At 41.8% G+C, this 24,213-nt stretch overlaps 2 protein-coding genes across 2 annotated transcripts in view; one reads left to right on the top strand and one right to left on the bottom strand.

Annotated features, from left to right (window-relative positions):
* Positions 1-19,597, top strand: part of dpr11 (defective proboscis extension response 11) — a 37,778-nt gene extending 18,181 nt beyond the window's left edge. Inside the window, exons 2-7 of the mRNA XM_070280828.1 lie at positions 2,883-3,148; positions 6,345-6,415; positions 10,737-10,897; positions 15,642-15,850; positions 16,559-16,664; positions 16,752-19,597. Of these exons, the coding sequence (XP_070136929.1) occupies positions 2,883-3,148; positions 6,345-6,415; positions 10,737-10,897; positions 15,642-15,850; positions 16,559-16,664; positions 16,752-16,867 (929 nt within the window). The 3' untranslated portion in view covers positions 16,868-19,597. The remainder of the gene's footprint in view (positions 1-2,882; positions 3,149-6,344; positions 6,416-10,736; positions 10,898-15,641; positions 15,851-16,558; positions 16,665-16,751) is intronic.
* A 243-nt stretch (positions 19,598-19,840) lies between these two features.
* On the bottom strand, positions 19,841-21,007 carry LOC108127865 (uncharacterized). The gene is made up of 2 exons (XM_070281274.1): positions 20,633-21,007; positions 19,841-20,512 (listed from the first exon to the last, which is right to left on the bottom strand). Exons 1-2 carry the CDS (start codon positions 20,918-20,920, stop codon positions 20,045-20,047), a joined length of 756 nt encoding a protein of 251 aa, XP_070137375.1. The 5' UTR covers positions 20,921-21,007; the 3' UTR covers positions 19,841-20,044.
* Between the last annotated feature and the right edge of the window lie 3,206 nt (positions 21,008-24,213).

Below are 24,213 nucleotides of genomic sequence, written 5' to 3'. Positions count from 1 at the left end.
CTAAAAACTTGAGTTTTCTGTCATTCTGAAAATACTTAGAAAATGAACCACTTGATGAGATTCTTCATATTTACCCAGGTTGATAAAAGAACCATTAGACTATTCAAAAGACATTTTAAAATTTGCTTGTTGCTTATTTACTTACGGTACGAGCCGCGGAAAACGCTGTATCTTTGCCAAAAACCATCCGATTCAAGAGATGTATGCCTTAAACAATTTGTAGATCAAATTTTTGCTTATTGCCATAAAAATCAGCATTGCAAATATTTTGTAGATTTTATGTCAATTTTCTTTCTGTGGGGTACGGTATATTCACTGATGCACACAGGGCGTATGAGTAATATCTCTTACTGCAGCTTTGCTATTTCTTTCAGCTGCAACATGACCAATCATTTGTTGAAACAACGAGTTTAGCCAGACATACATATGTAGCGAATCGATTCGCTCCTGTCCCTGTTTGCGTTTTCACTCTCATTTGTCCTGATTGGGATCCGTTTTCTTCGCCATGCCACACGTTAATCAACTGTTTCGTGAGCGAATGCAAACTAAGCAAATTTCAGACATCTGTTTTATTTGGTGAAAGTTGAGCTAAACATTGGGGCGGGGGCAGCAGCCTTGAGGGCTGCTTTCTGCTTTGACAAATCACGGACCCAACCTCCAAAAGGACCCCCAGCCACATCCGAGGAGCCTCTCGGGCTGTCGTCACTGACAATCGAATGGCTTTGATCTTTTCGGCGTGTTTCTCTCTCCAATTTTTGCGTGTCGATTGCGTTGATTGTATGTGGCTGTGTACTTGTGCATGTGTATGGGTTGCCAGCGGCTGTGTCCTTCTGGCCCGCTCCTCACACTTGGCTGGCAGTGCCGAACCGACTCCGACATTCAATGCATGAAACCTTTTGTCAATTACGCTACCGCCCCTCCAACCCAATACCCTAGTTCCCTAGCTCAATGACTATTTTTTTTTTTTTTGCCTGCCGTTGCCGTGGCAACGCCTCCTCGTCAGTGGCAAGGTGGGTGCCCAGAAGGGGAAGATATGTAGGCATCAGATGCCAGAAAAAAAGGGGGCTCGATGAAATGATTGCTGATTTCAGCTATGAATACGCCTGAAACTCACTGCCAATGCCACGGACACTGCTCCTGCTCTTGCTTCGGCGCCTGCCACTGGTACTGGCACCTTTTTTGGCCATCATGCGCTAGCACCAATTAAATTGACGTACATGATGTGATGTCAAACTCGAAATCATTTTACGCTACATTCGTCGTTTTAATTGGAACAAAAATCCAGCCACGGTTATGCAGGATATGATTGCTTTTTATGCCCTTGTCATTTGTAGAGCCTGGTTTCATTCTAAAAATTTTAAAACTGTCCATCCACCTTGATTGGCATACAAATTGTAAAATCCTTTTGTCAACTATTAGCCTTTTACCAGACTCAGTGCTTAGCGGCACGGCAGTTCCAGTCGACTGGGCTGCGGCTGCAAATTCAAATGCGATATCATATCTGTAGTATCAGTCGATTCGAATTTCGAACGCAATCCGAGGGAATATCAAAACTGTCAGTGGCAGGCGCAATTATGTCAAAATCAAAACTCGTAAACCGCTTTCTTCTAAACGCCAGACTCCAGCCTCCCAAAAGTTAATTTTATACCGAAAATGTTGTGCAGTCATCGGGCTGAAATAAGGGCTCTGGCGGGGGAAAAAATCAATTGCTATTGGCAGGACGAAGGGGGTTGCCGTTCCTCGATTTTGGTCGAAATTGCCAGTTAATTGGCAATTCAGCAAATAGCATGCGTTTTAGCGGACCTTCCGCATATAGCCAACTCATCGAATTTGGTCCGAAGCTGTGCGGTGGCCAGGGGGCTAGAGTTTAGGATGGGCTTCTCGCACATCCCTGCTCCACCCCGGCAAACAACAATCAATTTTAATGAACGGCATCCATTAAAAAACTTTGTGGCAGTGCGAAAATCATGATGGCGACGATGTCGCCCGCCAGCCACTCATTCGCCATTGATTAATTTGAAACCGAAAAACGAAAAGCGAAAAACTGGCATTTGCCAAACAGACAAGTGCCAGTGCGTGTATTTGATGCGAAAGGAAGCCACAGGATGGCCCATCAGCTGCAGAGGTGGCCCACCAGCTTCTCCCCGTAATTTAGCCACCCCGTGTGGTCGGCCTCCTTCGTTGTCTGCTCCTGACTTGGCGGTTTTGTGCAGCTCTGGCTTCCGGATTATCCTCATGCCAGGACCTCGTTTAATGTTGTTAACTTGTCACTGCTGCTCGTGACTCTGGTGGTCCAAGTTAATGTGGTTTTGGGAATTATCGAGAGCCTCAAATATGCGTACCGCTCCCTAAATTTAAGTGAACCCTCAAGCACAATAATTTGTTATTTCAATTATTCTGACCATTAATTTACCGAAGTTGGTTAAGCCAAACCTGATAAGCTTGTGAGAATTTAATTTAAATCTTTGAAGTATCTCAAATTTTGAAGACGTTAATGGGCTTTGTAACTTCATCTAAATAATTGTTAGTTTTCTTTATTAAAATTATTTTATAATTTGAAGAATATTTGTTGGTAAATACAAGTATTTAAGTTGCTTACCAATAAATTCTATGGAAAATAGTAAAGTAAGCCTGCTTTTTAGAAAGCCACATGCAAATTAAAGTCGATTCTTCGTCATAGCTTTAATTCCCAATTGATGGGATTTCGGCAATCCCATCGAAACACTCCTCCCCTGAACCCAACCACCCACATCAGTAGCGCTGTGTACGTGACATGTGCTTTGCCGAAATCGAAGCCCAAAATTGTCATTTCGATTAACATGAAATCCACTTTTCGCTTACTTTTTCTCTCGTTCTCTGGGCCGGCCCCAAATCAATTTCAGCATCTCACACTCAGACATCGGCCGAGGCGGCGGCTGCGACAGCGGCGGCAGGATCCGCAGAAGGAGGCTCCGCCATCAGCCCCGATGAGAGCGGCGACCCATCATCGTCGGCGACCGCATTCTCCAGCCTGGCTCAAGTGTCCTCGCTCCTGCCGGAGGCATCCGCCCTTTCGGCGACAAACGGACTGGTGGAGCCGTATCTGGATGGCTACGCAACCTCCAATGTGACGACTCAGATTGGAACACATGCGTATCTGCCCTGTCGGGTAAGTGCTTCATACCATAGCTAGATACCCACAAACCCACACGACCACAACCACTTCCAATTCCGAGACAAGCAAACTACCAGAAAAATAAATTTCATAATTTCTTGTTTATTTTCCTTTTATTGCGTGTACAGTCGAACTTCCCTAACTCGGAATTTGCCAAGTCGCATTATCTTTGGCTTGAACTAAATTGAGCGGAAATATGGCAGGACTCATAAATTTCAGGCTCGATGTTGAGTTATTTGGCCAGAACAAACAAACATTTATGGTTTTAGCTTTTTTTTAAAGAATTGTTTTTTTCCTTTAAACATAACATTAAAAGGTCTTAGTTTAGGTTTAAAAAATTTACAAAATTCAATGAAAGGCAATAAAAATTCAATTTTTATCCCAGTTTGAGTTAAGGAAGCTCACCTGTTATTTCTGGCCACGTTGCGTGTTGGAATTGGGAGTGCGTGCGTGTTTTTATTTGTAATTATTATTATTTGTGTTGTTTTTGTGATGCCTGCCCTCATCAGCGATACCTGTCCGGGGTCCTAATAGAAAACACATTAAATTTTATTGCGTAAATATTTGCGGCCCACCCCACCTAGCACGGACCTGGCCCATACTCATGCCTCTCGGTCGGACGAGGTGTGACCGCAGTCTGTGTATTTAACGCAAGGCTCAAAAACAAATTCCAACAAACGTGGCCAAGACTCTCTCGGGCGATTTCTCACACGCTCGGCCATTGTTTGCGCAGGTGTTTAAAGGCCAGCAGGAATATCCTGGTGGGGGCGGGTCGATGAAGCGATGGAGCGGGGGCATCGGCTTTGGGCACGCAGCCAGGCAAATTGTTTGCTTACAAGTTGTAAATATTTTATTTAGCATAAACGAAAACTGAAAATTAAATTTCAACAAATTAGTTTTACGATGCCATGGCAATCGGCGCCTCGCCAGGTTTTGTGGGGTCAGGTGTCGGGGTCAGCCATGCAACGTGACTATTTTGCCAATGGGAATTCACGGCTAATTATTTAGTATTTATTCAATTTAATCATTGAACCGGGGATTAAAGTATTTGCCAGTCCCCTGGCCATTAGTTGTGAGCGGTAAATAAACAATGAATAAATATATTTAACAAGATTTGTAAACACAGGCATAATATTTTCAGAAAAATAAAGCTTCAGCTTAGAATTTAATAAAATGTCACCCCAACTTCTGCAAACAAAGATTTTCTTTTGAAAACAAATGCCTGCGGAAATAAAATTAATTCGGATGAATTTAAATAAAGCTTAAATTCCTTGGAGAAAACAAAACATTGGAAAATTCCCATTAATCCCGCCCAAGGAAGAAAATCCTTAATGCAACGTCTGTTCTGTTCTGTAATTTTCCAGCCGAGCAATGTTAATTTCTTGATGTCATGGTCAATTAAGTGCTTCTCCGCAAAGTCATAGACAGCTGGCCTGGCCACGCCCGCGACACCCACCCGTCTCAGCCCAACAGGGCATCAGGACACCGGGCCATCAGCCCATCAATTGCCGATCCCGAAATGAAAAGTATAAGGCTCGCATCTCAATTTTCGTCAATTACTCGTCGTTGGCTTTACACTTTATGCCCGTCCAGGATGACACGCCCAGTTTGCTGGCTGCTCCTTTTTCGCCATCCAGCCACCCAGCCATCCTCTGTCTCTGGGCCGCCTTTCATTCCATTCTCTGTTCAAATGCTGCATTAAGTGCCACAGTTGAGTGAGTCCTCTTAGTACCAGCAGGAGGGCTGGAAGGTGGCAGGGACAACGTCAACGACAACGATTCAGACAACGACAGGACAAGAAATGGTCTTTGGTCTTCAATGTTCAGTGTTCAGTCCGCTTCTTTTCAAATTGGCCTCACTTGTTTGGGCATTCGATGACATCAGGTGAAGTACATCCTTTCGGGACTAAATGGCTTATTTGAAATATTCCAAGCAGCAGCTTATTTGTAATTGTCAGAGCTTAACTTTCGTTCCGGCCAAAGAATGCAGGAGCGGGGCCAAAATAGCTTCAATTAAATTGAGAATATATCCGGCTTCCGGATGCAATGCACTCGCCATGCAATCAAAAGTAATCTGGGAAATCGAAATAGATTTTCCACAAAACTAAATTAGTAATCTGCTTCAGTTTCGGCCTCAATTAAATGCGACACATGCAACGAGCGCCTAATGAGACCATTACATCGGAATTACAGGGCGGTGACAGCGACTAAACATTTAATGGATCCCCTATAGCAGGCACACTCCTCCTACCTGGCACTGGAGCTCATATTGGGGCCACAGTGTCAACTGGACAGAGCCGTTGCTGGGAAAACAGAGTGCAGCACCACCAGCTGGGTGCGTCTATAAATGCCTTTTAGATTTACTAACTACAACACATTTCGATAATATCTGAAACATGCGGATGCCTCTGCCTCGTTTTCTGCCTCTGACTGGGTCCCTCTGTGGCTTAGTTAGTTAGTTAGTCTGAGCCTATGTGGCAATGTCTATCTGTCTGCCGGTTCTCATGTTCATTTCGGTATTTAATTACATTTCAATGTAGTTTCTGTGGCCATCGGCAAGCCCGCCCTCCTCTTCCGGCCCGCCTGCATTTCGGTTGCAGTAATTTACTCTCGTGTGTGCGGCGGCACTTTGACATTTCTCTTCCACTTGTTGAGCAGCCTAGCCTCCCATTCGGCCCACCTAATCACCAGGGATTCCCAATATTGTTAATGGAGCAAGGAGTTTGCATTTGTCCTCCGATTTAGTTAAATGCGATTCAGAGCAGCTGCCAAATATATACATAAGTTAAATGTTAGCAAGAGTAATTTTAGTTTTTACAAGTACTTATACATATTAAAATTATTAAGTTTAACTAACGAGCTTTGTTAAATTATATTACCTTAAACAGAAAACTCATTTGGGCTTTTATTTAGTAAGGAAATAATACTAAATAACCCCAGAAAATCGTACATCAACAAATCAATCTATCAAATTTGTGAATGATTTTCCAATTTTTCTGTACTTTATTATAGTAATAGGAAAATATAGGAAAATAATTTAAAAAAAATGTATATTTGTTTTATTTAATTTGTCTACACTTTAAGTTCTATGACCTTTGAACTCTAAAATTCAATGCTACTGAGATTCCACTCCATTAAATCCTCGTTCAATTAAACATTAATTCATGCATTTGTTTACATCTTCTTTGCAGGTCAAGCAGCTGGGAAACAAATCAGTTTCCTGGATTCGGCTTCGGGATGGACACATCTTGACCGTTGACAGGTAATTAACAAACTCATTTCCTGATATCTGCTGACAATTACAAATCAATTTCGCCCCAGTACCAGCACTGTCTTCGGAATCATTGATATCAATTTAAGGCATCCATGATTGCCTTGGGACCCACTGTTGTTATTTTGCGTAATTGACAGCGCAAGTGCTATAAACACAATAATTCACAGACGGGCATAAATATTTGTGTAATTACCGAACCCGAAAGCAATTTCATCTGCTACTTCTGCATTCATACACCGGGCATTAACACAGATACAAATATATACATTTGCAAGTGATTTACCGATTGTCGTCCTGTCTGAGACATTCCTGGCTATGCATGAGAATAATGAATGGCAGTCAGCAGTTATGATATTTGCCAATTATAATATTATGAGTTGCGAAAATGCTGCAATAAAATCTGAAATTAATGACGGGCCAGCTGTCCGGCAAAGTGATCAACTCCCAGGGGCACTGCTGGGGTTAACTATTGACCCGAACACAAATATTTCAATCACAGATTTAAATCTTTGAGCAGCTAAACTCTGTCGAATGCAAACTTGCATATCGGATTTGTTTGGCCATTTTGTAGCCTATTTCTTGGCAGTATTTTTTCTTTATTTTAAAACATTGCTTCGTCCTTTCTATTCGATTTTTGTGCAAATTCAATCGAGACAAAAAACAATTTACAACAAAATGAATTAAGAGCTCAAAGTTTGCCAGAGGAGAGAGTCTTTTCGATTTCAATCTGCCTTTTTAGGAACAGAAGATGCAGGTGTGCCATTCCTGGATTTCTTCTCCTGGATATACATAGTATATATGTGTATGCCCGATGTCGAGATGTCCTTTTTTCAGTTCAGTCCCTGTATGACAAGCCAAGCGGAAACGCAAGTGTGCAATTTCATTGCATTTTTTCTCCCTACCTCTAAATCCAGTAAAACTTTACTTCAAACTGTCACCGTCTCAGCTTGTTGTTTCCTGTCTATCCATGTCTACACTGATAAATAAAAATAAGACAAAAAAACGAAAAGAAAAAATTATAAAATATATATTTTTTTGATTAAACAGTGTACTTTTTTTAAAGAAAGTAGAGTTCTACGTTGTAAAAGTTAAAAACTATGCCATTAATCATTGGTTTCTTTAAGTGTCCTCCTCCTTTTTAGACACGTTTGCCATTTGGGGGCGTATTGAGCTTCAGGGGACGAGGCAAACATTTCCAGCTTATTACTTTGATAGAAAAGTAAAACCAATGAACCTTTCACATTAGATAAGACAGCCAGCCGGTTTGTCCTCGTGGAGGAGTAGCATCCATATGTGTGCGGCTCTGTGCTAAAATGTGTCTGTGTGCTTGTGAGTATCTGTGTGAGGAAGGATGAATGGCTGGGCAGGAATAGATGAATGACTGTTGGAAGGCAAACATTGCTGGGCGGCGAGCATTGAAATTTAGCTGAGATAGTGTCCTTACTGATTGCTTCCTGCAGTGCCCACCAGCTGAGTGTGCAGTGTCATGGCACTGTCTTCGAGTCCTTAGCCGACCCCTCCTGCTTCTCAGTGGTCTTCCTGCATTTTCCTCTTCCGCTGCCAGTTGATTGTGGCTCTGTGTGCCTTTCCTGCTCCAATGTCTTCTGTCACATTTATCTGGAAAGTTTTCTTTTTTGCCACCGCTCGAAAAGAAAGCCCCAACTGTTTGTCCTTACCAAGGAGTCCCCGGCATATCAAACATAATGGGAATAGATTTCAAAAACTTTTAGCCAACATCCTCCGACGGGGAGTGTGTTGTATAATAGCGCAAATGATGTGTTTACACTATCATATAAATGTCACGTGCAATGGCGCCTTTTGTTTGCCGCTGGACACATGCCTTCCTCAATTTATAGCCGCCCCCGGGCACTCTCACAATGGATTACACCCCTTGGTATCCTTGGGTGGTGGCGGTTGAGGTAATTACCCAGCCAGGTGTTGCCCGGCTACTTTGTTATCTCTTATCTACGGATCCCGACTCAGACCCAGACCGAGACCGAGACGCAATGCATGCAAGTTGCCCCATGGCACGAGTTACATGTGCATGTGCAGCAGGAGATGAGCTTCCTCTTAATGGGATTCTCTCTACGAGTAGCAACCGCAACAAGCTGCAAAAGCACCTGATGAGATAGCTACTCTGAAGGAAATGAAATTCTCCCATCAGGGGGACTGGGCAGGAGACAAGGAGGATAGGAAAATCATGGCAGATCCTTTTGAGGTTAAAACGAAAAATTCCGGCAAAAGTTGATATGTAAGCTGACTAACATATTCACCAGAGGTGTGCCCGGAAATTACCCAACTTTAAGGATGCATGTTTCTTTATTTTAATGTATTCCAGGATGTCACAAGAAAGCAATTATATTTAATTTTTCAATGTAAGATACAAATAAAATGAGGCTTTATAAAGAAACTATTACATATATTAGGGAAGGATTAAAAGAGAAAGACAGGTTTATTTGAAGTCTTCTCAAAAATGTTGGTCAAGTCTAGATATATGTATGTAGGTTTCAGCCAAAGTAACTGAAGAGGAGAAAACCAAGCTCTCCGGAAACTCTAAAACTTAATCCAACAATGTGGAAAAATCTAGATAGGACCAACCATTTGATTAGCCCATTTAAGGAGAGTATTTGTTGCATGCAACCAACAAACGAAGCAAGTACCCACGCTAGAGTGGCTCGTGTCAAAGAATCCAAAGGACAACGGCGCACAGAATTCTCTTTCGGGGCAATAAATTGCAGATGAAAACTTATGCGGCATCGGGTCACTTCCAGGCACTTGAGCATGCCACAAAACGGGAGGACACCAAAAGGAGTTGCACAAAAATATGGCAAATAAGGAGCAGGCAACAAAAAATATAAACGAAGCAGAGTAACTCAAGGAATGGGAAGGGAAAAGTCAAGCGCCACTGGGAAAACTTTAAAATGAAATGAAAATTATAAAGTAACTACAAAATCTTGATAAGAAATACAGCGACACGATTGTAAAGGAAAGGGGTAGGGCAGGATTAGGGGTAGTAGGGGGTAAAAGATGCCCCGAACAGGGGGTGGATGTGGGATAAGGAACTCGGAGGAAATGGCAAAAGTCATAAAATGTCGAGCTTTACGAGTGCAAAACGCAAGGGTCTAATCTGGGTTTAGCATCAAAACTTGTTAGTTCATCGTGGGAGGGTGGGAGAATGGAGCTAGGAGGTAGGGGAACAAGCTAGAAGGGCCTTGTCCAAGGAGGGTCCAAGTCAAGAGACGGTTCGGGGGCGAATAATAAGCAATGTCAACGCATGTGTGCAGTGGGCGTGGCCAGGCGCTTGCTGCATTTTAGCCAAATGACGGAAACATTTTTGCACTTTAGGCAAAGTGCAGAGGGCAATTTTAGGAGAGCTAGAGGCATGCAACACATTTTGAATGGAATGGTGGGGTTCTGAGTCTGGGACTGGGACAGGGACAGGGAAAGGGACAAAAATATATCGCAACAATGACATTAAACGCAACTTATTTTAGTACTGCGAAGTACATACCCCGCAACATTTGCATGCTGCCTGCTGCCCCAAACACGCAACTTTGTTGTCAACTCTTTCACCATGTAGCCTCCTCTCCCTCATCCCTCGGCTGCCGTCTCTTTCGACTGCTTGGTGCCGCTTAAATGCCGCAACTAAATAACTTTGAGTGTCTTTTGAGTGGCCATTAGTAGCGGACTTAGCGAGGACTCGGCTAAGTGGGTCTGCCGCCATTGTTCGTTTGTTTAGTTTTCATGCTATATGTGCGCTTAAAGTCGGAGAATTTATGGCTGCTGGGCACCTGCAGTTGCAACTATGTCTTCCAAATGGCCAGAACTGCAGATCTACTCGTTTTTTAAATCATTTTTCAAGACCAGAAACAAACTATTTAATTAAAGCTCATGCAAGGCTTCACAATGTTTTGTAAAATAATTAGAAAATAAATATCAATTTCATTAGAATAAAACCAGTTCTATTGTAAAATAAGAAGAAAAATATTTGATTGTTTTGAAAAAACTATGCAAAAAGTATCAACTTATCAAAAATGTAATTAAAAGTTTTCGTTTTTCAGAACCAGAAACAAATTATGAAACTAAAGCTCATGCAAGGCTTCATTATGTTCTTTACAATAATTAGAAATAAATATCAATTTCATTTTAAATCTAAATACAATTAAAATAAAAAAAAAAAAAAAAACATAAATATAGAATTACGTAATTACTTGGTAAACGAATATTTGATTGTTTTGAAAAACACTATGCAAAAAGTATCAAATTATCAGAAAAGTAACTTAAAGTTTTCTATTTTCATATTTTTCAGAGCTGTCTTCATAGCCGACCAGCGATTCCTGGCCATCAAGCAGCCGGATAAGTACTGGACTCTGCAAATCAAATACGTTCAGGCCCGGGACGCGGGATCCTACGAGTGCCAGGTCTCCACAGAGCCCAAAGTCAGTGCACGAGTCCAGCTGCAAGTTGTGGGTAAGTCACGGCCAAGACCATCTTGGCCAAGACCATGAACATGAACATAAAAGGGGGAGAATGTGAATATGAACATGGAATATGAATACGAGCTCACACTCAGAAAAAACATATAAGTTTCTCCCAGCTAGTTGGAGTGTGTAATTTCTGGGAGCAGAGGCGGCAGAGGGTAAAGGTCAAGCGGCGGCAAATGCAAAAACTTTCTATCCCATTCACAAAGGGCAGGGCCACACATGAGCCGAGATCTTTGCATGTTTCATGCGGCTGCTGCATTTCAAATTACTCACTAAATTGCATTCAAATTGTGGCTGCTGACCATTGGCCATTGAAATGGGCGAAAAAAAAATTACCACACTTGCACCAACAGACGGAAAATTTCTTCGGTTGGTCAAGTTTTTTAACGAGAAAACTTTTGCATTCGTTCTGGCTGAGTTTTTGGTTTCGTTTCGGGTTTTCCAGGAACCCACATACCCGTACCGACCCGTACATCCCCCCACACACACTGAACACTGTGGATTCGGGGTAAAAAGTTAATTAAATTTCATGTTTGCATACCGGAAGAAACAGAGTCAGGCCAAATGAACAATGTAAATGTCAGTCGAGGGCATCGGAGGATATGCTTGGTCCTGTAATTGATATGAAATGGCATACGAATATTTATCTGGACCGCACAATAACAACCGCATTGCCTGGGGCTATGACAGGGAAATCAGTGCGAGAATTTTTTGAATATCAGATTTCATTTCGAGTTTTATCTATGACATGGATGCGTTCATTTGAACACAAAATATTTGTCTGTTTTGCGGCTACATTTTTTTCTCTCACAGCGCCAGCTCTTGCAAGGTCTGAACCAAACCAACCATCACACCCCGGGCGGTTGACGATAATATTTCTTGCTAAAAATTAGACCATTATTTCAAATTCCTGACAATTTAAGGTCAATTTAGTCAGGCTCGGATAGCACCGAGAAGTAGGAGAGCAGCGCAAAGCAGAGAAAGTAAAAAGTCAATTTGCATTTGAAGCCAACAAATTGAATTTTCTTTTATCCAACTAACACTTTGGTTTTATGGAGATCCTGCCCAAGGAGCTCCCGGCAAAAAGGACACACACTGGGATGAGCCAAATCCGAAAAGGAACCAACAAAAAAAAAGAAGCAAAAACAGATAAAGAACAGGGCAAGGGCAATAGACTGGATAATGGTGTTGCCAAAAAGTGATTTTCGCATTTCCGGCTCAGCTAATTTGTATGCTAAACACTTGCGCATATATGCCTGTGTATGCCAGAGGCTCATGTGTGTGTGTGTTGGGTCGATGGGAGGTGGGCGTGGCACCCAACAGGTATCCATCTGGAGCCAGATATTTTTTAGCCCATCTGGATTTGGTATGCGCGGCCACATTTGCGTTAATCTAACGACAAGTTTAAGCATAAAGGATTTCTATTCATGCCCGGCAGGGATTCTGCGGATCTCCTCCAGTCCATCCATCTCTATCTCTCTCGCACCATCTCCTTCTCTGTCTCTATGATTTTCCCTCTCTTTCCGCACAACCATTATTTGCAGTCGTTTGGCCTTCATCCATTTCCATTTCCACGTCCTGCTCCAATCTGCCTTTGTTTGTTTGAAGTTGAATTTGGCTCTGGCTGTGCGTGGTCTTCCTTTTCCTTCCTTTTTCGGCCAATTCAACTGGCCATAACCATTATCGGCAGCACCTAACCCCCCACGCCCCACCCTCCATCTCTGACCACCCTTGCAGTTTTTCTCACCCAGCCACCCACTACTCCCTTTGGTGTCGCGCTGCTTGGCTGATTTTGTGCCTTTGCCATGTAATTTGTATTTATTGCATCGTTTTGTCTGTGCAAACGGCTAAAACTCCCTTTGCATGTTGTCGGCTCTCGCCTAGTTGCTGCCACCACCCACCCTACACTTGGAAAAATAATAAGCCATATAAAAATAATCTTAAAGGAAAATATACAGGAAAAAGGAATATATACAAAATGGTAGGGGAAACGGGAAAATAGGTATACTCGGGGTTTCTTTCAAAGATTCTTTTTAATTAGTTTCACTTAATAAATTTGGGATTAATTAAAATTTGAGATAATTATTAACTTTGAGATGCTGCAATTAAAAGCTCTTAGTTAAACATTTTTCCCAGTGCACCCTTTTTGACCTCTCACCCCATCTTTGGCGCTGAATGATTTCGATTCCGAGTCTTTGGCAATGGATTTTATGTTGAGGCTTTGGCCTTTCCCTGCCTGCTGGTTGATTTCTGAGCCAGATTCGGACTGGGAGCAAAAGTTGGGGTAATAGGCTCGTAGTTTTCGGTCAATTTGTTATGCCAATGCGTAAGGGCCAGAAAGGCTGGGCTGGAATGGCTGGCCAAGAATGGCCTTGTTTGCTTTGTTGTTGGTTAAATGTCAGTTTCTTTGGTTTTGGTTCATTTACGCAAGATTCTAGGTCACTGAAACGGCCAGCACAATGGAGAAAAATCGTTTTAATGCCGCAAAAACACCAAGTTTACTTTCCTGTAAACTTACCAAATAATCTTTTAAAACTCCCTTCCAGAAAACTTTTCCCTATTATGTACATGGATGCCTATTATTTGGGTTAAGGTTGAGGGTGAATGGAATACCATTTACACCCATGGTGGTGGCCAGGCACACACATGAATGCCGAATGAATGAATATATTTTTTTCTGCATCATTGAACGACAAACTAGATTTGGTTTTATGGGATTCGTTTTCTGCTCAGCTCATCTCATCTCCTCCGTCCGGGTCGTTCGAGCTTTCCATTCTCTGACAGCCTTCTTATTCATTCTTGGCCCGCTCGGTCTGCTTATTTAATTTGCTGCTAATCTTGTATAGCCGAAGCCAATTTTTGGGGTTTCCCTTCACTTTTTTTATGCTTCTTTTGGACATGGCAGTGGGTATTTTATCTCACCATCAAAGATGACAATATTCCCTGTGATGTTTTCGTGCACCTCCCCGAATGGCAGCCAGACTCAACTAATTTCCCTAAAAGCATTTCGCCATAAACTCAATTAATTTAAGTTGCTGCAATTCGCTTGACACTCTTAACCAAGTTGGTTCCCCTTCGGGTCGTTACTCCCTTTTGTGCTCGTCGGAGAATTAGCTGAAAGTGTGGTCAACTTTAGTTTGTTCGCCAAGTTTTCGGCTTTCTGCGGTTTTCTTTTGGTTTCTTTCCCTTTTATTTTACAAAATAATTTCTAAAGGGCGAGACCCTAATGGTTCGACCATCGACTAAGTTAATTAAATTCATTTGAAAACGTTTTCATTCAAACACTTAGATATTCATTATGTCATTAGACTACTCATTGGTTTTGTTCCTTCCGAAAGGGATTATCAATTACCAATTACGATGCTTTTCCCCGAAGAAGATCTATTGATTTAATTTGCATTTTCACATAAAACATAAAAATTTTAATAAGGGGATGGATTTTCTCCACCTTGTAAGCATAAAAACCATTTAAAAACATGAAAAGAAACATGTTTAAAATCATTTCTGACAGCTGAAAGCTCAAACCCCTAAACCCTTGAGAGCGCCTTCCTAAACTTTTAAGAATTATGATTGATATGAAATAAATTGCGTGTAAAAACTAATCCAACAGATAATACGAAGGTATTCTCTCGCTATTTCTTAATTAAAAAGTAAGCTGTCAGCTAATTAGCCGAATCCCATTCCAGGCTGACTTAATTAGTTCCATATGCGTGTCGCAGTTTTCACAATTTTCATTTCATGTCTTTCCAACTCGAAAATTACCCGCTTTTAAGGCGGGTGGAGGAGGGCCGTAATTCCCTACAGAGCCGAGCTGCGAGGCGATAAAGTGGAACATTTGCTAATAACATTGCACTTGCTGCTGCTCCATCTGCCACATTTCGTTTCCCTCCGTTTTTTTTTTGTCAATTTTTTTTTTATAATTTTTTTAGTGTTCTGCTGTGTTGCGCATCTCCATCTCCAGCAGCTGGAAAACTAACATGCAACAACATGACGATTTTGACAAGCTGACACAGTTTGGTGTCAAACCAGAGCGTGGCGCGTGTTCCACTACAGCTCGCATATAAATACACTCTCAACTATTACGCATACACACATAGAATCCTGACATACACACAGATACTCTGGGGCATAGTAGAGCATTTTGTGTAAATTCTCGGCGCACTCATTTTGCACATTTTTGTGTAACAGCAGTGAAAACTCGGCGTATACGTGATTTTGTCAAATTTCAAAGCTCACGTTGCTTCATGTTGCCCAACCAAATGAAGACGCCCCTTTGAAGGGGGTGGTGGCGCCTCGAGGCGGTAGGATAGGAAGGTCGTGTGAAAATGTATGCGCCAACATATCCAACTTGTTCGCCACTGTGTGTGCCTTTTTTATTCGCCTTTTTGTTGCCGTTCTACCATTTTTGTTTGACACAACTCTTAGTTTGTTATGCATGTGCGTGTCTGTTGGCCAAAAAATTGCCGAGGGATAGAGGGCTGCTCGCAAGCAGGAATCAGTAAGTGAAAAATTGAAAAGTGGATTTTCTTCAGCCGAGCAGCCGAGGCACACGAGGCGTGATGAGGTGAGGCAAGTGGCAAGTGGCGCTCTGCCACAGCCAGATTTACGTGTGCGACGTGACTCGCAGCTGTTAATTCATTAGATTAGCGAAATGACACAATTTAGGAGCGTCGAATTTGCCACTTCCATTTATGCCCGCTCTATCTTGCTTTCTTCCACGTTTCCGGCAGTTCCCCGCACTGAGATCCTGGGCGACCCGGATCGCTACGTGAAGGCGGGCAGCAACGTGGTCCTCCGCTGCATCGTACGCGGCGCCCTGGAGCCGCCCACGTTCATCATGTGGTATCACGGGGCCGAGCAGTTAGCCGCCGACTCCCGGCGCCATCGCATCCAGTTGGATCCCAATCTGCCGGAGGCCACCGGCGATGGACTGAGCACGGTGAGTACACTACGAAAAAGGGATATTATTATAAATTATTTATTAATCTAATGTATCATAATTGTGGGACTATCTCAGAAGGGTAACAAAGACATACCTTGAGTACAAATATTTTACAAACTATGACTATTTTTTTTTCAAAACAAGGCAATACTTTTCTTTCAAGAAGTAAGTCATTTAAAAAGGCTTTTAATCGTATTTATAACTTTAAAGAAGAGTTCTCTATAATAAAGAATATATTATATTTGAATAATAATTATTAGAAAATATTTGAATAATATTAAGAGTTTTTAAAAAAATGAAAACTGCTCACATCAAAGCAAATTGAATGGAAAATAAAGTCTTTACTTCTCTCTGTAGTTTAGAGGCTTTTTCATTCCATTTAGCTGTGGCACAAAGAGTCCCTTGTTGATTTTAATTTAATTACACTCAATTTCCAATGCCTTCTTGGCTGCTGGGCTGTGCAAATGCCAAATTATAATATTGTTTCCAAAAAGTTTCATCCGAGTCGTGTCGCATTTCGGCTAATTGCCTGGCCATAACTTTGTGCCCTGTTCCGGCACATGCCAAATATTTGGAATACGTGTGTCCATGTCCGAGTGGAAACTGGCAGCGTTTATCTTTACTTTTCCAAACTTTTCCTTGGGCACTTGGACCTGCTAGTAGTAATGGTGTGTCTGTTTCTGCTTCTTTTTCTCTCTGTTCTAGATTGGCTCATTAATCATCGAGTCGGCCAAGAAGCGCGATACTGGCAATTACACATGTAGCCCGTCGAATAGCCCCAGTGCGACCGTAACGCTGAACATAATAAATGGTGAGTTGCAGAGCGGAAATTTTGGTTTCTGGGGGGAATTTCGTTTCGAGTTTTTGCCAACGATGTTTTTTCTTTGAATTTCCGTAGGCGAATCATCGGCCTCGGCGGTCACTTCATCGGCAGCCACCACCCGGGCCTATGCCCTCTGCGTCCAGGCCCTCCTTCTGAGCGTTATCCTGATTGGAGTGGGCCATCGAACATGACATGTCGCAGCCCGAAAACCAAACTGAAGCATCACAGGAGCATGGTCTCTGCCCACAACTCTGCCAATGGAAAATATATAAAATTGTTAGACGAAAATAGAAAAAAGAAAAGCAAAAGCAAGCCATAAAACCGATAAAGAAAGCGAAACAGAAACCGAAGCGGAAGCGGAAGTGAAACAAAAAACCAAAATGGAGATTAAACGTAATAATCGAGTGCATGTTGTAAGCTAGTTGATTTTATCCACTAACTAATAACCAATACGTATAGAGGATAAGTCCATAATCCCTGGATTACTCCCAGACCGTTTCCCCTCAAAGAAAAGATAAAGAATAAGATCCCTAGCCCTGCTAATTGTAAGTTCTACCAGCTCTAAGCGAACTAGCCTATAAGTCCTTAGTGTAAGGCCGACCCCTGATTTTTGTAGTGCAGGTTTAGTTTTGGTTTTAGTTTCGAGAGAGGCTTTGTTTTGCGGCAAATACTGAGTGAGTTTGCATAAATGCATAACCGTAAATATTTATGCAGTTCGATGTGAAATTGCATCGATATCCTGAACCCATTCGGATCGCATGAACGAATCACAGGGAGGCGAAGTGCTACGGACGGAGGAGGGAATTTTCTGCCATCAAACGAATGCATTTTCGGAAAAATTCAACTCGAATGCATTTGCATGGCAATTCGAGTCTGGAAAAATATTTGCTGTCTCCTTCCTATGTGGCAACATGCTGAACTTTTCAATTAGCCGTATTTCACTCATCCTGACCCCCTGGTCTCCCTCACGCCCGCACTCCCTGGACAATTTTTGGAAAATTTATTATTTTTAGCAAATACTGGCCACTAGACGGTGACCTCGTTTTTGTAGGAAATCGAATAAATTTACTCATAACTGCATACCCTCGAAGAGGCCGTCCCAAAGATCAGAAACAACAATTTTTATTTGGTTTATGTTGAAAGAGTTTTGGTTGGAATTATCTACTGCGGACAGAGAAGAAACTCCCACAACTATAAACTGTCTGATTTTTGTGCGACACTTAATGCAAAGATTTGCATGGCCAATTTATGGAACTCTATTTTATGTGCTCTTATCTCACGAACAAGCTCGAAACATGCGGCAAAAACCAAAATTCATAAAGTAAATAATTGCATAAGGAACAAAAAAAAATTATAGAAAATATAAACATGCATTGATCGAAATGGACAGCCAGCAGGACACTGCAGGCTGGACAGGGTGCAGAGGACAGGACCCAGGGGAGAAAAGCAAACAAAAACAATTTAATTGATAACGAAAGTAAATTTATTGGATTGAGCGGACTGACTCGCGAACTGTATATAACTCTATTGCGAAATTGTTCAACAAAAATGTAAATTAATTGAATATACAAATAATATAAATGGCAGAATCCAACCAGAGACGTATTCCAAACACTAATGAATTGCATTTAAACGATACAAATAAATAAATATATACATATATACATATATGCATAAATAAATAGCGGGCAAAGGAAAACAAAGGCAGTCAAAGAAATAAATAAACCGAAATCAAACGGACAGAATGTAAACACACGGTGTGCGTGTGTGTGCAGCCCCCAACCCGCAAGCCCATCCGGCTCGTATTTATTTATCCACTTAATGTCCTTTTTAATTACACTCACACATATACGAATATACGCGTGCACTCCACTATCCACGGAAAATCCCATAAAAATTGTCTGAAATTAATTAAAGTCGACCGTCGTCCCGGCTTGACGTCTACGTGAAAGCTGAGGAGGCTGCTGCGGCAACTTAATTGCAATTAGGTGCATGCCACACGCACTCCCCACTAGTCCAGTCGCGAACTCCAACAATGCCATCAAAGCGGCATTAATTATGCGTGTGTGATTGCTCGAAGGCAAACCGATACTCTGTCACACCCTGCGTATACTTGATGCGCTCGACCTTTGAGCGTTTAAAAAATTGAACTCTGCCAAGGCAACCGCAAGCAGCTGGAGGAGCAAACATCCCCGAAGCGAGAACGGAAAAACACACGGAAATAAATTTCTGTGGTCAGTGTATCGAATGGAAGGGAGGATCCTGGTGAGAATTAACCAGGATTCTTTTCACGGGTGTCGACAATTAACACATTACCGTTTGCATGCATCAAATGCTTGCGGTCTGCGGTTTACCGCCTTTGAATTACCACCCACAGTCTGTGAGGGCGCCCGCGTATTTAATACTTAACTTTCAACCTATATTTTACCGCCAAAAAGCCACCAACAGCCCATTGGACAGCCCATAAAAACTGAATGTTTACCACAACACTGAATCTGAATACGAAACTTTGTTAGATTTAAGCGGCAAGTCGTATATGACCATAGCGAGTACTATACGAATCAAAATCAAAATACATTTCTAAGCTATTAAGTGTTTTTCATCATCATCGTCTCGATTAACGTATAGATGGAATATGTACGTGTAATTATCAAAACACCCAAAACTATTTGTAAATAATACGCATTACGCAACGTCCTCCCAAAACCGAAGCAGGAGTAGCAAAAAGAAGAAGTATATTAGAAGGTGTGGGCGTCACATTTTAAATACCGACACTCGAACACTCGTGTACTCCATGATATAGCAAAGTTTATTGTTAAGTACCGACTAATACGAAATACTTACGCATACATATGTAAACGAAACTAAGAACTATGTGAAACTTTAACTGACAAATTTATTGCATTACATACAATAAAATAATAAAACAGAATCCCATAACAATATTTTCTTTCCATCTTGAAGGCAAGTATAAAATCTATTTGTTTCTAAATCTTTCAAAAATATATTTTTGCTTTTAAATGATGTTTAGAACAGATTTCGGGAGCATTTAATGTACATTCAGTTCTCTTATATGATATAGTCTTCTGACTCAGTCTTCATACATCACACTTTATTTGTTCTCAACTTTTATACTTTTTACCAAAATAATTTAAAAATAACAATTTTTGCAATAATCTCTTGTCTTTTAATAAAATTATAGATTACAATTTTAAATGGTTTGGCAAAAATTATGTTTCATGCTAGTCTGTTTTCACAAATATCGATATGTATGTTGTTTTGTTAAAAATTCAACGTTAAACTCATTAATAATAAATGCGATTTGGTTAAAATAAGTTAAACATTGTCCTTTTTGAAAGATGGGACACTTACTCTAACGGAATCATGTTAGAACTCAAGAGGGGACGTCTTGCAGCATCGGTCACAGAATTGCGGGATATTTCATCGATAGCAAAGCCCCGAGTCACGTGGTAGAGCATCGAGCCCAGCACAACCCCGGTGGTGGCATCGGCGATAAGATAAGGCTCCAACTGGGCAACCGCATAGGCTGAAACCACGCCCGTATCGCTATTGACTAGAATGGTGGCTACTAAACGACCCTCTCCGTATCGCCCTTGTCCCACAAAGCCATCCAGGGATGTGTTTCCAATAGCCAAGCTTAGGCCGTGGGCAATGGATCGCACTGTGGATTCTCCCACGACCAGGCGGGGCTCACACTGGTTAGCTGCCGCCTCTAGCAGCATGGTGGCCATGTTCATGGCATCGACTGAGAAGTGTTCGCCGAGGGTTGGGCCGGGACGAAGAGTCTCAAAGCCGGGAAGCGGCAGTGAAAAAACCTGAAAGATTATTTGGCAAGTTGATACACCAAAATTATTATATTTTATATTATCCTGAGAGAGAACTGAATATACTCCATATTCTGAAACATAACAACTACCACGTGGTTCTGCATTTACCGGACCATTATCTGTTTGCTGATTAGCTACTTGGGCAACATAGGCGTCTATGGCCAACATCAAGTGCCGTAGGTCACCTTGGAGGCCGCTGCCACCTTGGATGCCGCTGGAATCCTCCGATGGCACCATCAGACTCTCGGTGGCAGAACTCGTGTCGTCGGCGGCAAAGCTGTCGTCATCGATCCCAGATTCATCGAATTCATTGTCGCTGCAGACAACTATTTCCTCCTCATCATCGAAGAAGTCAGAACCAGACTCGGATCCAAGAGAAAAAGGGCTAGTGGTCATTTTAACACTAACAAATTATTGTATACAATTTTGTCTTAAAAAAAAAAAACAGCGTCAAATACTAGGGATGGCTAAAAAAGTGTCTTATCGATAACCTCCCGTGTGAATGGCAATTAAGTTATGTAAGTTATGCTATGTTATGTAACAGAAAAGCTAAATCATAAACAATTGTTTATGTTAAAAATTTCTACTTAAAAATGCTTTAAAAATCTATTTTATTTTCAATAACTTTTGTAAAAACCCCACAAAAAGAGTAACTTAAGCCCAGTACAAATGGAAAATATTTTTTTTTAATATGCAAATATAAGCTATGTAGCTTTAAATAAATTCAAGAGAATTTCGGTTAAAATGGCAGAAGCCCACTGAGTGCAAAAGTATCAAATTAATCCCAGTCAGGCACAAAGAGCTCGGCAATGGACATCATCGGGTCAAGGTCAACTCTTTGTCTGAATTCGGGCTGAACATCAAGGACAATCGTGCCTGAAAGGATTGAGGGATTTGATTTGCGAATTTCCATTAAGGCCTCCGATGCACGCCAATTGTTGCCGGGCCTCATTGTGTCTGGCTACCAAATCAAAGTGGGGGACAATCAAAAGAAATCGAAATAAAAGAAATTCCTGCCCTGACTGGGCCACTAATTAAATGGAAATGACCCACAAACATTGCCGATTGCGGAAAGTTAGGTAGACACTGGATTTCAGACTTGGGTACTTGTTTGGCCAAAAGAACATTGAAATTTAAGCCGGCGTTGCCACCGAATTCGAATAAAACAGCCATTTTAACCGCCATTTATAATGCTTGCTGTTTTCAAACATAAACTTAATATTTGTAGTATTATGTATATAACAAATACCTCTTAAATTTAGACTTTTAACCAAAAATCGGATCTGCCGAAACTTTTTGAATCCTTCATTCAAATGCAGATTTTATGCAGCCAGGGCGTGCCGTAAAATTTTCAAAAAGAGAACTAATGAGTGCTGATTCAGTGTGGGAGTGGAAAGCGGAGGGAAGTCCTTCTAAGCAAAGGAAATACTGTGAAAAATGCTTGAAGGACTCATGTACAGAAGAGACATCAAGCTTATAAGACTCTATAGAGTTTTTTCTCTGTGGAGAATCTCCGGGCCGTAACAGGGTCAAACTGTAAGTAGGAAATGCAAAGGGCATTCACATTTTGATTTCATTATTGCCATTTTCTGGGCTACGGGTCCTGACTAACTTCCGAGTGCAACGTCACCGCCTCAAGGATGAGTTTCACCTGCTTTTTCCCTAATCAGTATGGGCATGAATATGGCTGTGGATGTTTGTGGGCTGGTTTCTATAGTGCCTATTATGTCCGCTCTCCAAGCACAGAAAGGTGGATTGGCCAAGAGGAGGAACATGGCCACAAGCTCACACACACAAACTCATATATTCTTAAAAAAAAAAAAAAAAAAAACGAAAACTGCATTCAATTTGTGAGCTGCAAAGTTTTTGGGGCTTTTGGAATCAAAGCCAAGCCGAGCGGTTTGAATGGGATTTACGCTGGCATAGGATTATGCTTAAAACCGATTTTATTGCCAGCCAGGATGTATTCGTATTGAAAGTGTTCGTTCCTGTTGATTTGGCAAAAGTTCTTTGGGGAGCTTTTGTGGTCTCAAGATTAAGGTTGGCTATTTTTGCATACTTATAAGAACTCGACTTATCCCTTTAACTGAATTATATATATATTTGCGGCAAAAGCAAAGGAAAAAGGACAAGGGGCAACTTTATTAGTTTTCATAGACTTAACTATTTTTGCCATGAATCTCACCACATTCTTTGTTCCAGAAAAGTTCGGTTTGATGAAGGATTCCATGCCGTAAATCATTGAACCAAAACTTTTGTGAAATACTCCCAAAAGCTGGAAACATATTTCCCGAAATTATGCAGAGAGTAAGGCATCCCTTTCTTGGTCTCAACACTCTGAGAATCGGATGCTTGCAGGACATGAGTAAACAAGGATGACCCAAGGTCGCTGGCCCAAGAATTATAAATTTCCGTTGAGAATGAAGTTTCAAAAGTTCTGCATCAATGGATTCATTTTAAGGAACGTAAAAGGGTGCCCGAACGAGGACCCCAACCGGAAGTCCAAAATGGTGACACCGGACATGAAATAATTTCAATTTTTGGTCATTTCCCCTGCGCACAGATTGGGCCAAAAACAAAAAGGGCGAAAGGAGACAGCCGAATTGAGAACGAAAGGAGCAGTCCCAAAAGGAAAGAGTGAATTTAAATGTTTAATAAACTTTCAGCAACTACGCACAACTTTCTGCTGGTATGGGTATGGTATAAGAAATCTTTGCCACAGTTTCCACACCCAAATCCCTCCCCTTGTCCGGACCCCCGTCATTTCCTCATTACCCGCCAAGCCGCAAACTGCGAAAATGGCCAACCGGTTGGTAGATGATGGGAAACGGGTAGCCGGAGGTGAACGGTGGGTGGTGTGAGGTAGCAGCAGGCGTCACCGCCATTGCTTTACACTTTTCTTCCAGCACTTTTCATTCATTTAATTTTACCCGGTCACCTTTTTGGTTTTTTTTATTTTTTTCTAGCTTGTTTGCAAGCCCAGCAGATGGCACTTGGGTATTTAACGTTCGCTAATGCCTCTAGCCGCCGCTGCTGCCTTTGACATCGCCCTCGCTGCGGTGCAAATGGGGCGTGGCAACGTCCAAGCCAGGCCAAAACCAAGGCGACAGTTGGCGGCCGTTTCCTAATTACAAATCACTGGCGGTTCCCACAGCGACGCCGAAGGAGAATAAAAAACGAACCAAAACGAAAATGAAAACGAAATATCCCATCCCCCCGAAAGAAATTACATTCTTCGCAGCATCTCTCCGTTTCAAGTCCTGACTATTTTGTTGCTACTTTCTTTTCAGACTTTCTGGGTCAACAATTATGCAAAATACTGTTATTTTAGGAGCAGACCGTCGCATTTATCTGTCCCTTTTTTGGTCGGGACTTGCGGCCTTAAACAAAGCGCTCCCAGCCAGGCCAAAGTCCGCAAACAGTAGGAGCAAAGGGATGCAACAGGGCTTGGGGGTTTGGGGCTCAAAATGCGGCGCATCCGTTTTATAATTAGTTCTCTGCCCCTTTAGAAGGAAAAATAATACGAAACGAAGGAAATAGCCGTCGGAGGCTCGGAGGGGGGTCGAAACAGCTTTTGAGTGCGATTTAAAGATTTAATTGCTCGAAATTTGGCTAAGTGCGTTGCGTGATTATTGGTGTTTCTCCGCGGCTTTGTACCCTTTATCCTCCGCTTTTGACTTGAGTGATGT

Source organism: Drosophila bipectinata, chromosome 3R (genome assembly GCF_030179905.1).
Source record: "Drosophila bipectinata strain 14024-0381.07 chromosome 3R, DbipHiC1v2, whole genome shotgun sequence".
Lineage (NCBI taxonomy): Eukaryota > Metazoa > Arthropoda > Insecta > Diptera > Drosophilidae > Drosophila > Drosophila bipectinata.
The sequence above is the reverse complement of the archived record's forward strand: the minus strand, read 5'-3'. Positions and strand labels throughout refer to the sequence as shown.

What these genes read in the sequence shown, in the direction of transcription:
- LOC108127865 (XM_070281274.1), bottom strand. Translation starts at nt 20,920, where the DNA reads ATGACCACTAGCCCTTTTTCTCTTGGATCCGAGTCTGGTTCTGACTTC. An exon ending in AGCAAACAGATAATGGTCCG is followed by an intron (nt 20,513 to 20,632) that starts GTAAATGCAGAA and finishes ATAATCTTTCAG; the next exon opens with GTTTTTTCACTGCCGCTTCC.